This window comes from Girardinichthys multiradiatus, chromosome 14, assembly GCF_021462225.1.
Source record: "Girardinichthys multiradiatus isolate DD_20200921_A chromosome 14, DD_fGirMul_XY1, whole genome shotgun sequence".
NCBI classification, from domain to species: Eukaryota; Metazoa; Chordata; class Actinopteri; order Cyprinodontiformes; family Goodeidae; genus Girardinichthys; species Girardinichthys multiradiatus.
In genome coordinates, this window is record NC_061807.1 from 21,598,249 (window position 1) to 21,612,757 (window position 14,509).

Consider the following 14,509-nt stretch of genomic DNA (forward strand, 5'->3'; position numbering starts at 1 on the left):
GCTGGGGGTGACCTTGGCGAGGATTTGTTAAGGATAGGATACTGAACTGTCACTCCAACTCAGCATGCCTGTCTCAACCAGCAGGGGCTTATGTTTATAAGAAGCTGTAGTGCTTTATGATTTATTTCCCACTCAGTTTCAGGTTCTACACAGGGGTTTTAGGGAAAAGAGGATTATAGGGACGTTTTTCCAAGGTCGAAGCACATTTATGAGTAAATGTTGCAGCGGCACGGATCCATTTTGTGACTAGAACTGCACAGCAGATAAAACAATGTTACTTTTCCTACTAAAGTAAAACAAATATGGTTGCAAACAAATCCTTAAAAGTCCCCTGCAAAAGCATGAATACCCCTCCAACCTTTTCATATTTTGTGATATTACAACCATAAACTTCAGTGTATTTTATTTGGTGCTTTTGTAATAGACCAACACACAGGGGGACCTCATTGTGAAGTGAAAGAAAATGATGCATGTTTTTTTTAAATCTTAAAAAATAAGAAAAGGTGTGCTTTTAAGCCTACATGCAAAATACCATGTGTGGAAAGAAGATAAGACCCTGGACACACCATGCCCATCATGAAACATGATGGTGGCAGTATCATGCTGTGGACATGCTTTTCTTCAACAGGGAAAGAGAAAGAAGGAAAATCTGTCCGAGGTTGTAAAATGCTAAAGATTGGGGCCAAGACTCAACTTTCAGCCGAGAAAAACACCCCTAAATATAGAACCAGGGCTACAATGAAAAAGAAATTTAGGTTAAATCGAAGCATATGTTAGAATGGACCAGTCAAAGTCCAGACCTACTGTAAATCTAACTGAGAATCTATGGCAAGATCCATTACTTTGTGTTGGTCTTTTATGTAATATTCTAATGAAATACCAGTGTTTTTGGTTGTTACGTTGGCACATGATAAAGTTCAGGGGTTAATTCAATTCAATTCAGTTTATTTATATAGCGCTAATTCACAACACATGTTGTCTCAAGGCACTTCACAAAAGTCAGGTACATACATTCAAATTAATCCTAATCATTGAACAGTGCAGTCAGATTCAGTTATTTATTCAAATTGGATAAAACGTTTTTCTATCTAAGGAAACCCAGCAGATTGCATCCAGTCAGTGACTTGCTGCATTCCCTCCTCCTGGATGAGCATGTAGAGACAGTGGACAGTCACTGGCGTTGACTTTGCAGCAATCCCTCATACTGAGCATGCATGGAGCGACAGTGGAGAGGAAAAACTCCCTTTTAACAGGAAGAAACCTCCAGCAGAACCAGGCTCAGTGTGAGCAGCCATCTGCCATGACCGACTGGAGGTTTGAGAGAATAGAGCAGTACTAATACTTTAACTAGGCACTGTGTGTCAGGTTCTTATAAGAGAAGCTAATATTAAAAGCTAATATTTTATCGCATTTGCTGGACTTTGACTGGGAGATAAAACTTCAAACTGACAGAGCTCATTAATAGTAGCACCATATTTGACTGACACTTTATCTCTTCTCTCATAGGCCAGACCTCGCCTGCAAAGAGGAGGTAGCTCTGCCTCTCTGCACAACAGTTTGATGAGGAACAGCATTTTCCAACTGATGATTCACACACTGGACCCTTTAAGTGAAGGTAAGACAACTTGTGCAACAGAAAGAAAATTTCTAGCTTTAAGGAATGAACAGCAAAATATTAAATAATTTTGTATGTTCAGACTGAGCAAGCCTGGCATGTGTCATCATTCGTTTAGCTCGCAATCGTGCCAACAAGGAGCAGCACCAAGTGTCCTAGAGCCAAGTTTACCTCTTGCAAATCCAAACTGAATCCATCAAACCTCCGAAACACCAGTGGAGACCCTATATAGTGTATGTCGAGACTGATGTATCCCCTTTTAAATAACTATCCAGAACAGGCTTGATGCTGCTCTACAGCACAGCTGAGCCGGTAGAACATTTTTCTTTAATCCAAGATGATGGTCTGTTAGCTAAGATAAGGAAACAGTAAAACAGCTGTGTCAGGAGGAGGGAATACATTTGTGAATTTATTGCCATATATGCTGCATTATCCCATTCATGTCCCACCATGAGAAGATGAAGGTAAAATTAGAAAGCTTTCTTTATTTGTAACAGACAGCATGAAAAAATTTCGGAAGTTTGTCCTCAGACTTTTATAATACAGTTTGGCACTTAGAAATCTACTCTCCATTTACAGTGCCGTTTAAAAGTATATATAGCGCTTGAACAACCCTAAACATCTGTGTTTTCTAGGGGTTTTGTGATAGACCAATACAAGGTAGGGCAAATTTATGAAGTTTAAGAGAAAATGATATGTGAATTTCAACATTTATCTCTCCACATAGGGAGCACAGCAGAAAAATATGTTATGCTGAGATAAGAATAACTTTTTTTTAACTAAATGAAAAATGCTATGAATTTAACAGAATTAGTGTAAAAATGGGAAAAACCTTAAGTCTCTAGACATGCATAACTGGTGGAGACATACAAAATATCTGTGGTTGTGATTGCTGCAAAAGATAGTTTTATTCTATTAAATTTTACACTTTTAAGAGTTTATTTATAATAGATTTTGAAATAATTTTCCTTCAGTGTCACCGTTATACACTTCTTTGTGTTGGTCAGTCAAAAAAATCCCAATGAAACACAACTACGTTTGTAGTTGAGAAGTGACAAAATGGGGAAACATTCAAGGGGTACAAATACTTTTGCAAGGCAGTGTATGTTTTACGGTTGCAGAATTCACGATTCTTAGTATGACAACACAACGTCATACCTGACTGGATGAAGTCTCAAAAGCAGTCATAAACCAAGGTGATTAGGCTGCAGAGTTCTCCTGTGGGTGCATGAAATCACATTAGGAAATGTCTAATAGTCTAAAGACACTTTACTCCAAGAAACTTTGCTTCCCTAAAACTCCAAAACATTTCATGACTCATTTCAGGAATGATTCACAAACGTAAAAGACGGGCCATTGTAACATGCATTATTATGAATTTCTGCAGGGAATACAAGGCAACTTGTCACGCTGTACATTTATCCTTTCATCATAATGAATAAATGTGTCACAGTGGTAGATCAGATTATGTTTACGTCGAGTCATATATTTGCACAATCCTATACATCATTAATTTTTAATTCTAATCCGATCTTCGCCGAGGTTTAAATAATTAAATTGGGACTTTTTTCTTTTGCACTTTCGCAGCTGAGTCAACCGCTTTTGGTTTCAGTTCCTGTTAAACATTGGACTTGTCAGGTTCAAATTAAGTGCCTGTGAGCTGAGGAATAGCTTAAGACTTTAGCAGCAGATTCAGTATGAATGCAGAACAAACCCTTCCAGACTTGACTGACCGGTCTTTTGCCAAACGAATGACTAGAACTCAATGCAGTGAAACAGCAAGTACAGTGTGACAAGACATGCACAATGAATAAATTACTCAACAGAACAAAAGCAACACCTAAGGCTTCAGCTCATTTGAATATATTAATTAGGAATTTCCATGTAGTAGTTTGGAAAGATTCCTCATACTCCAGACAATATATATAACAATTAGTTTAGTCTTTTTCAAAGGTTTAACTATACTCTCATGTGTGTTGTTCTAAAATGCTCCTTTCAAAGTGTGCAGACAATACGTGGGGCATATATTAAATTGTTTTGGCATATTATACACGTTTATCAAAGTAAATGATAATTTTGCTGATGAGCTCACAGCAGAAAAACAGATAAACAAGCGCATTCATTGAAGATGGAGACCGTGCTACTTGTCCTTGTGTGTGTTCTTAGAGTTTAAGAGCAGTTCATCAGGGCTGCAGCGAGCTAGCAGGACTTCATCCATCCATTTTTTATAGGCCTCTCTCAAAATAAGCTGCCTGTGGCTCCATGCTGAACGAAAGTCTGAGGTTGTTTTTCCTGAGCTTGGTAGTGCTTTTCTTCTTGTCAGACTTTTAGAGAGGGGTTAGTTAGTATTATTGTGTTGTATATGTGTGTGTGTTTGTTTGTGTCAATAGAGATTTTACTGCTTCGGTTCTTAACTTTGCAGCTCTTTACTGTCTTCTCACATCATTGGACCTGGGCTCTGGACGCTAAAATTCTGTGGCCAGTGGTATCCAATGTGTTTTTTTTTTCCTCTCCTGGGGCTAACAAAGCCACACATTGAATTCAACATGCAATACTGTGTAAAGTCTTGAGCCACTCATTATTCTATTCGTATTAAGCTTGTAAGAGGCCAGACTTTTTTGGTCACTATAAAATGGTTCTGAGAAGCAGTTTTTTTAGATTTCTAGAGGTCTTTATGAGTGATCGATTTTTTTCGGATACTTCTTTTGTTCACTTTTCCACTTTCTGGATTTTCTAAACATATAGGTATAGGGACTGGAAAGAAAATGAATGAAAATGCTTAAAAGAAAAGGTATATTGTGGCTTCAGAAAGCCTCCAGAACTATTGATGAAGATTACTTTAAAATGACTCTGAGTTACTCCGATCCGTTGGCAGTTCACTCCTGTACAATTCATCTAATTGTACAAATGGGCAACATGGATTTATAATCTTACCCTGAAATTTTGTGGTTTTAAATGACTGAAATTGACTTTTATAATTAATTTAATTATTAAAAAAAAATCTATCACTGCATACAGTACAAGAACATTCAGGTCTTTACAAAGTAAATGACTGCTCTAGAAATAAAACTTATTCATTATCAGATAAGCTGGATTGGGTGCATCAAGCAGTGCAACTGTGCTACTAAACAGTACCCAGTCATACTTTAAAACACAAACACAGCCTTAAAATGATGCTCTCAGAACCAACAGTAGAAAAATAGTTGAAACAGCTAAAGTATCAGTTCAGTTTGTCGTGCAAGTAAAGCCCTGTTTGGGTTAACCAGATGGCTAATGTGTGTGTGTATGTTTGCGTGCGAGTGTGTGTCTGTGTTTGTCAGAAATTTGATTACTCGTAGTCTTGTCTAATGTCAGATTTGTTTTGTATAATTCTTCCTTTTTTGTGTTCAAAGTAGAAAAAAAGCAGCCAGGACATTTCTGACTACAGTACAGTATACAAGTGATATCAGAAAATGTTAAATTCATTGAAAGGTTAATTCACTTCAGGAATTCAGTTCAACAAGTGAAACTCATGGACTATAAAGACTCTTCACACAGATTGATATTTTTCAAGTGTTTATTTGTATTAATTTTGGTGATTCTAGCTTGAAGAAATTGTAAACCCAATATTCCGTTTTAAAGGAAAGGTCAGGCCAGTAGAATATCTCAAAAACCAATAAAAAAGGATTGCTGGCCACTGTTTTCACAGTTGTCCAGCAGACACTCCTTGACACCCTGTGCTGTATTCAAGAATATTACTTAGAAGAAGTTGCCCATAAGTTTTTTCCGGGTGATTTCAATAACTGTTCATTGAAGAATACATTTTGCACATACTATCAAAATTTAAACTGTCATTCTAAGAAAAATAAGACACTAGACTTACCTATCATATGGTAGGCTATGCCAGGTTTTTAAATGTTTTTTAAATAATATTGGACTATATCAAGCCCACCAAGACATTTAACATATAAGTCGATGTAAATGACGGGTGTCATGCATTCAATACCTGAAAGATTTCCCTACTGGGACAATGAAGTATCTGTTTATTGTATTCTGACACTGACTGTTGGGTTTTCACTATACCTGTAAGTCATAACCATTAAAATAAATAGATATAAATGCTTGAAATATATCATATTGTGTGTAATGAAGCTATATAAGATAAGAGCTTAAATCTTTGAGTTGAATTACTAACATAAGTGTTTAATAATATTCTAATTTATTGAGATACACCTCTCTTAAGTTTCCATAATTTTAATAAACTACTAACACAAAATTGGTTTGTTGACCCCGTTTCAGCATTTCTCATCTTGAAATAATACCAGTCAATGATTCAGTGCTCACACTCTCACTAAAGATCATCTGGATTGATCTTGTCTCTGTTTCTGTTTTCTTCTTATTTCTCTTTCTTTTACTGTCCCTTCAGAATTTGCTGACTCTGGTGAGTTACTCCTCTAATTTCTGTGTCCCTACCCCGTCCTCCTCCTCCTCTCTTCCCACCCCTCGTATACGCCAAACAGCAAATATGTTTGTTCTCATTCCAGCATCTGGGAAAGCAACTCTTATCTGACGTGCTCTCTTATGTATACATCTCCTTAACGCCTCTGTGCTGTATGTCAGCTCTGTCCCTTAAATATGTCATTCTCTTCTGTGGATGCTTTCTGCTTGGAAACCCCCTCTGTGATCATTTCTGCATTGTTTTTCCCCATCGTTCCCAATCCTCTCTCTCCTCTTTTGAGTTTCTAAAAGTTGTAGCTTGTCGCTGATGTGTTCTGTGAGGACAAACATAAACATACCTCAGCTCCAGGTTTGTCAGGATATTTAGAAGAACCAGATGTTTTGTTGTTTCCTTTATCTTGTCAGATTTGAGGTAAGTATTTACTGACCTCATGCTTTTTCTTTTTGGAATCCCTGTCATGAGAATTTAGAGTCAATAAGAACTTGACAGAACAATCAATAGAGTTTTTTATCCCTTCAGTAGCTTTTTTTAATTAAACTGTTATTGACTCACATTCACCTGCTCCTCAAGGTTTCTGTGTTTACTCAGCATAGAGATTTTACCCATCTGCTTGCCTCGTGCTCTTCTGACTTCAAATGTCTTTTAGTGCTGCGACATACTTAAAAAACATAATGTACTGGGACAGTTTGTTCTAGGCTTAAATTTGAAATTACTCCATCCATGTGCAGTTACAAACAAAATCACTCAGGAAGGCCATCAAATATTGAACGGCACATAGATTTTGGGAGCGAGCGGGAAGGGGTGGAGCTCACTCGACCTTCTGAGGCCTCTGTAGATACTGAGACGAGTCTCTTTAAAAACACACTCAGAATTCAGGCTGCATTCCAGTTTTTGCTTCAAGCTCTTCAGTAAGATTTGTCACAATGACATCCTAATTCTAGAGTCTACATGTGTGGTGGACCTCAATAAAAGATGATGTCACAGCTATAGTTTTGATTTATGCTTTTTATCGGCATTAAGGTCACATTTGATTATGCAGACCATGCCTAATAGTAAAGGTGAGATGAAAAAGAAAGAAGTGGGGTAACTCTGACGATATTTGGCTGGAGTTAAGGGTGGAATGGGAAGAGGAGGATGCAAAGATTCGAGGTGTAGAAGCTATAGAATGAGATGCTTTTATACTGTGGCTTAGGATCGGAATGGTTTGGGCGTGGTATTTTTTTCCCAGAATGTAAATTGTTTTATAATGTCACTTAATTTGGGGTTTTTAAATTATGTATTTGGTTCTTTGTCCCGGTTGAAATGATTATGCAGCAAACAAATGCAATATCCTGAGAATGATATTGTCAAATTAAGACATTCCAGGACCTTCAGCGCCACTTAATTAAAGAGTTAGGTGAATGTATGTTCATATTTAACCCTGTATGCATAATTCTGACACAATGTGGAGGAAATCCACAACAGATTTAAACCAGTGCACCCGCTTATTGCTTTTTGAAAAATAAATTGCAATTCCAAACTTAAAAAAAAAAATTCAAATTAAAAATGTTGTATAATCATGGCATGCTGGAAAAAGAAGGACTCAAAGTCATCATTAAAAGCCTCTAATTCTTACAGTCATCATGTCCATCCTGACTATATTTTTCCATTCCTGACCAGAACTGCAGATAAAACTAAAGGCATATTTTAAAGTTAAAAAGACAAATGTTATTTAACTTTCCGTTTGGTTTAAATATCCACAAACTCACTGCCCTGCTGTGTGAGCTGCATTATTGTGGTGACTCAGACTGTTCAGTCACTCTCCCGTTGTTATCTCACTGAGATTGACAAGAAAGATTACTCACCCTTCCACAGTGACCTTGCGCATCTTTGTTGATGTCAGGTCATTGTTTTTTATCAAGCACAGGTCACACCGACCTCCTTCGTGGTCTGAGTAGAGACCACTTACTTGCAGACTGCTTACAGGGTAAGCTGGTGGCACGCAAGAGGGCATAGCGGTCGGTTCCCTTAGAAACATTTGATGCTAACCAAAGGACAGCCAATGAGTTTTTATTTGTGCTTTCATACACACAAATAAACATTTAAAGTTCTGAGTTTGTTTCTCTTCAATTTAACAAGGATAATTAGAGGGAGGTAACGCTTCCCCCACCAGCAGCCCTGTCTGATTGGTGACCCAGGGCCACATTGATCATACAGGTCAATATCGCACTAACTGTCACTGACCCCCTGGGCAATGGAAATGCATTTTCCATTTCTACAAATATAACACATTGACTATTTTTTGCTTTAATGTTGTATCAGCTCAACAGCACTCTTCCATGGTTAATAGCAGTAGACAACATAGTACCACATCACATTTATAGTAGATTTTATTGGATAGGAGCTGGTGTTCTACGTTTCCTGCACTCTGCAAAAGTTTGAAACCACTCACAGTTTCTTCTACTTAGAGTCCAGTTAGCAGCTAGACATTAATTTAATCTTTTAACGTATTCTTGGTCAACAATCCGGCAGGTCTCCTGAAGGTATTTTATTGGTTTTCTTTGGAGTTTTGCTGCTTTTTCATGTATTTTCGGTCCAATCCTTGTACCTGACCTCGACAGCCAACTGTGCAGTGTGTGCTTGTTAAAAGTTAGAAAACTTGACAAGTGGAGAACAAAGGAAGTGCCATACAAAAAACCTCAACAACGTGAAAGGAATAGTATCTGAATATGTCCTGTCTTGAAAAAAAAGTCAGGAAATCTGGCAAAGACCTGACCCAGGACCTGGAGAAGCATCAACCTTCATTTTATTATCCATGTGCCAAGTTTTCCACAAATAGTTCAATGGGAATCTCTTTGTGGATGATACAATAGGATTTTATTTCTAACAAACTTATTTTTTTATATTTTTTACAGATTAAATTAAACAAGTGGCAAAATGTTGTGTTTCTCTGATTTGTAGACAAAGCAGAGGTTTTTCTTGAGTTTCGGAGGCTCTTACGTCTGCATGATTCATGGTTCAGAGTTAGGCAATTAACACACCAAATTACATTTCACTTAAATTGCTCAGGGGCTAAACAGAAAACAACTGGACTGAAGGAACTTTCAAGGATCCTCAGAAAGCACAAAAAAATAAAGATCAATACCACTTTGAACGAATAAAAGTATTGGCTGCTATGACATGAAATAAGAGCAAATTTGCTTTACCTTCAGGAAAAATTACCTCATTCCAGAACACAGTTGGGTGGTTCCTTCTTTTTTTCTGCACAGCCACCATTGTGACCAGTGAGATTTTCACAATCAAAAAGGTTGAGTCAGCATATTTATCCTCATTCTCTTTCTTTTCCTGTATAAGTAGAAGAAAGAGACACTGCATGATCTTCAAGACCTGTAGGTCACAGTTCAAGGTCAAAATGATACAATCCAGACAATAACCTGCGTACGCAAAAAAGATGCCTGATTGTACGATTTGATGCTACAGTAGAATTATGACAGATTTGACTCATTTATCAGTCCAACAGTGAATGGAAAGCTTAGTTTATCTTAGAACTTGATGTTAGCTTCAGACTCTTAAGTGACACAAAGGAGGAAGACACAAAGAAGACAATTTGCGACATGTCTGTCGTAGCAGCAGTGAAATGGCTCGGTTTTCCCAGAAAGTTGGTTGCGAGAGTAGTGAAATGGCTGTTGGTAATCCTGTCAAACTGAATGACCACAGATCACAGAGTCTAGTTCACAGTCAAAGATTTTATAACAGCTGTGTCATGACTGAAGATTTTGTCTGTGACAATCAATAATCAAACAGCTTGGGTTCATAGTGGTTGTTTGAAACTATGTTAAATGTTTTTTTTTATGTAGGAATGAACAGAAAAATTGTTTGTTGACCGGAATCGGACGATTTTCAGCGTGATCGGCCCTGACCAGTGACCAGCCAGTTCAAAATGAAATAATCTAATCTTTTTCTGGTCAGTGAAGGCAATATAGTGCTATCAGGTTTCACTGACAACACTTTTTACTGTGGAAGTTGTTAGTGCAGGAAGAATACTCCAATTAAACTATTGTATATTTACTATCAGTCAGGTGGTCAAAAATGAAGTCAGAGGAAGCAAAGAGTTGTTATGAAAAAGTTAACTGGAAGGGTGTACAGAACACAGCAAAGGTTGTTTTTTCCTTCAGTCTTTCAACCTCCATCATGGAACATGCTGAATTTGAAAAGCTCAGAGTTAAGGTAAGGATCTGCATTCTCTAGAAAATACAAATGAAGATTGTTGTTTTTGTAATGCTATCTGCACTGATATCTGTTATAATTTTGTCTTTAATTTAAAATAGTAAAGAATGTTTTGCAACAACTGTTCTCTGACACTTATGGCACAATGATGCTTATTCTCCTAATACAAACAAATAATAACCACTTATGAAAGAATGGGAAACAATGTTAGATGCTGTTTTTATATCTTCTAATATTATAGATCTTATTAATAAATCGGAAACGGCAAAAGCTTAACAAAAACAGCCGTTAGAATCTGTTTGGTCTAGCTCAATTTTATTTATAACAAAAGCTTCATCAAATTGTTCCACAATGTGCCAAAGTCATCCTGTTTATGTACGTTTTTAAGTTTTAGCTCTGAACCACCTGTTTGAAGTCCAAGTTACATTAAATGCATAAGTAAGATAAACAAAAAAGGTAAATGTTGATATTTACTATTAAAATTAAAGACTATACTACTAGTTAGTATGTGTAGCTGCTAATTAATCTAGCTTCTAGTTATATGTAGATGCTAATGAAAGCTTTTACCAAATGTTACCAAATGTAAAGGCTAGTTAGTGTAGCTTTGAGTTAATTTGATTCAATTCAGTTTATTTATATAGCACCAATTCACAACACATGTTGTCTCAAGGCACTTCACAACAGTCAGGTACATACATTCAAATTAATCCTAATCATTGAACAGTGCAGTCAGATTCAGTTATTTATTCAAATTGGATAAAAAGTTTTTCTATCTAAGGAAACCCAGCAGATTGCATCCAGTCAGTAACTTTCAGCATTCCCTCCTCCTGGATGAGCATTTAGAGACAGTGGACAGTCACTGGCGTTGACTTTGCAGCAATCCCTCATACTGAGCATGCATGTAGCGACAGTGGAGAGGAAAAACTCCCTTTTAACAGGAAGAAACCTCCAGCAGAACCAGGCTCAGTGTGAGCAGCCATCTGCCACGACCGACTGGGGATTTGAGAGAACAGAGCAGAGACACAAAGACAACAAAGAAGCACTGATCCAGGAGTCCTTTCTATGGGAAGGAAAAGTAAATGTTAATGGATGTAGCTCCTTTAGTCATTTCACCTAGAAAGAAAGAACAGATAAACTCTGAGCCAGTTTTCAAGGTTAGAGTCTGAAAGAGAGCACATAGAGTTAGTCACAGTAAAAGCTCAGTCAATCGCCTGTCTAGGAGAGAGAAAGGGTTATACACTAAAAGACAGGGCTATGTGGATCATCGGTAGAGGGTGAGCATTAAGTTGTTGCCAGCAGAAGCTTGGACAATGCCCCTCTCCAGAAAGGTGTCACAGGTAGACACAGAGTCAGGCCAGGTGTAGCTTCTAGGAAGAGAAAAGAGGGAGAACATAAAGTTAAAAACTGAAATAACAGCAAATAATGCAAAATTAGAGAGTAGTGTGAGAATGTAGCGAAGAGGGCGAAAGTGGTCATTATGTCCTCCAGCAGCCTAAGCCTATAGCAGCATAACTACAGAGATAGCTCAGGATAAACTAAGCCACTCTAACTATAAGCTTTACCAAAAAGGAAAGTTTTAAGCCTAGCCTTAAAAGTAGAACGTTTGTCCATCTAGAGCCCACTGATGGTCATTGTTATACTAAAAACCACAACGATTGGGATACCTCTCTCTGTCAGATTGATTATAACCAGTGGAAAAGAGAGGGGGTCATACAGGTAGCAGAAATGGAGGGTGTGTTTGCAACTCAACCATAACTGAGCCGGTTTAGGCTAAACCTGACTCTCCCTTACTCCATCCAACAGGGAGGGAAGAAGATGGAGGTGAAAAAATAAGGAAGATAGCTCAGGATAAACTAAGCCACTCTAACTATAAGCTTTATCAAAAAGGAAAGTTTTAAGCCTAGCCTTAAAAGTAGACAGGGTGTCTGCCTCACGGACTAAGCCTGGGAGCTGGTTCCACAGGAGAGGAGCCTGATAACTAAAGGATCTGCCTCCCATTCTACTTCTAGAGACTCTAGGAACCACCAGTAAACCTGCAGTCTGAAAACGAAGTGATCTGTTAGGAATATATGGAACCATCAGATCTCTGATGTATGATGGAGCTAAATCATTAAGGGCTTTATATGTGAGGAGGAGAATTTTAAATTCTATTCTGGATTTAACAGGGAGCCATTGAAGGGAAGCTAAAATGGGAGAAATATGATCTCTCTTTTTAATTTTCATCAGAACTCTTGCTGCAGCATTTTGAATCAGCTGAAGGCTTTTAACTGCATTTTGTGGACATCCTGATACTAAAGAATTACAATAGTTCAGCCTTGAAGTAACAAATGCATGGACTAGTTTTTCAGCGTTTTTCCAGGACAGGATGTTTCTAATTTTGGCAATGTTCCGGAGATGAAAGAAGGAAACCCTAGAAACCTGTTTAATATGGGGTTTAAATGACATGTCTTGGTCAAAAATAACACCAAGGTTTTTTACTTTATTTTCGGAAGTCAATTTAATGCCATCCAGGTTAAGTGATTGACTAAGCAGTTTCTTTTTTAAAGACTCCAGTCCAAAGACGACAACTTCTATCTTGTCTGATTTTAGAAGCAGAAAATTTAAAGTCATCCAAGTTTTTATGTCTTCAAGACATCCTTGTAGTCTATCTAACTGGTTGGGCTCATCAGGATTTATGGATAAGTAAAGCTGAGTATCATCAGCGTAATAGTGAAAATGTATCCTATGCTGCCTGATAATTTGACCTATTGGAAGCATATATTTAGTAAAGACAATTGGCCCAAGTACTGAACCCTGTGGTACTCCACAATTAACCCTGGAGTTTAAAGATGATTTATCATTTTCATGAACAAACTGGAGTCTGTCAGACGGATAAGATTTAAACCAGCCTAGCGCTCTTCCCCTGATCCCTACAGCATATTCCAGCCTTTTTAAGAGAATATTATGATCGACTGTATCAAATGCAGCACTGAGATCTAACAGGAGAAGTACAGACACAAGTCCATTATCTGAGGCCATAAGAATATCATTAGTGACTTTCAGCAGAGCTGTTTCAGTGCTATGATGAGCTCTGAAGCCTGACTGAAACTCTTCAAACAGGTCATTGCTGTGTAAATGCTCACACATTTGATTAGCAACTATTTTCTCAAGAATTTTAGAGAAGAATGGAAGATTGGATATAGGTCTGTAATTTTTCAAGTCATCTCGATCAAGCGAAGCTTTCTTAAGTAAAGGTTTAATTACAGCTACCTTAAAAGCCTGTGGTACATATCTATTTACTAATGATAGATTAATTATATCTAAAATGGGGCTGGTAATCAGAGGGAACATTTCCTTAAATAATTTGGTTGGGATTGGGTCTAACATACAAGTTGAAGGTGTAGATGAAGCTAATATTTCTGATAACTCAGGAAGCTCCACAGGATCAAAACAGTCCAAACACAGATCAGGTTCTACAGTTATTTCCAATGTTGTCTCACTTGCTGAGGATGAAGTAATCATCTTCGGGAGTATGTCAAAGATTTTATTTTTAATAGAATCAATTTTATTTAAGAAGAATCCCATAAAGTCATGTTTGCTGAGAGCTAAGGGAATGGATGGCTCAACAGAGCTATGACTCTGTGTAAGTTTAGCAACTGTACTAAAGAGAAATCTAGGATTATTCTTGTTGTCTTATATTAATGATGAGAAATAAGCTGTTTGAACTTGGTGAGTTAGCATATGTAGTTTCTTATTATATTGCTGGTTGCTTGTATATTTTGAGGGTAATTAACATAGCTTCTAGTTAGCATGTGTGGCTTCTACATGCTAACTAGAAGCTATGTTAATTAACTTTAAAATATAAATAATACCCAAGCCTCTGTTGGAATTACAAATTGCTTTGAATGCTTTAAAAATATGCTGGAAGGTCTGCTCGGGTACACGTTTTCTCTCAGCAATAATGCGAATGTGTGTTCTCCCTAAAAGCTTTTCAACTTTGTGTTAAAAAAAAAAACTCCATGTCCTTCTTATCATGCAAAATAATATTAAAGTTTTGCACCACTTAATGTTAAGCTGATAACTAATCATATTTACATTGCGTTATATAACTGGGCCCACCCAGCCATCGCATCAACTGTCAATCCATCATCCCTCCTACCTAACCACACACTCACACATGACAGACCTCTGAGCCACCACACACCGCTTGAGTGATATAATCAATGTTAAAAGCCTTTCTGCTTTTGCACAGGCTGTGAATTCCCCTGACA

The 14,509-nt window shown here is 37.4% G+C and overlaps 1 protein-coding gene and 1 long non-coding RNA gene across 7 annotated transcripts in view; one reads left to right on the forward strand and one right to left on the reverse strand.

Moving 5' to 3' along the window:
• The window catches only part of LOC124880700 (sodium/potassium/calcium exchanger 2-like), an 85,511-nt gene that overhangs the window by 34,219 nt on the left and 36,783 nt on the right, over positions 1-14,509 (forward strand). For 4 of the 6 annotated variants that reach the window (XM_047385974.1, XM_047385976.1, XM_047385973.1 and 1 more), the window contains 2 exons: positions 1,507-1,615; positions 6,021-6,035. In XM_047385974.1, coding sequence (XP_047241930.1) covers positions 1,507-1,615; positions 6,021-6,035 — 124 coding nt within the window. The remainder of the gene's footprint in view (positions 1-1,506; positions 1,616-6,020; positions 6,036-14,509) is intronic. The other 2 variants (XM_047385978.1, XM_047385979.1) reach the window with 1 other exon arrangement.
• Positions 1,628-7,029, reverse strand: LOC124880701. Its single transcript, XR_007041434.1, has 3 exons — positions 6,391-7,029; positions 2,774-2,833; positions 1,628-1,967 (listed from the first exon to the last, which is right to left on the reverse strand). It is a non-coding gene; the product is annotated as an uncharacterized LOC124880701 (long non-coding RNA).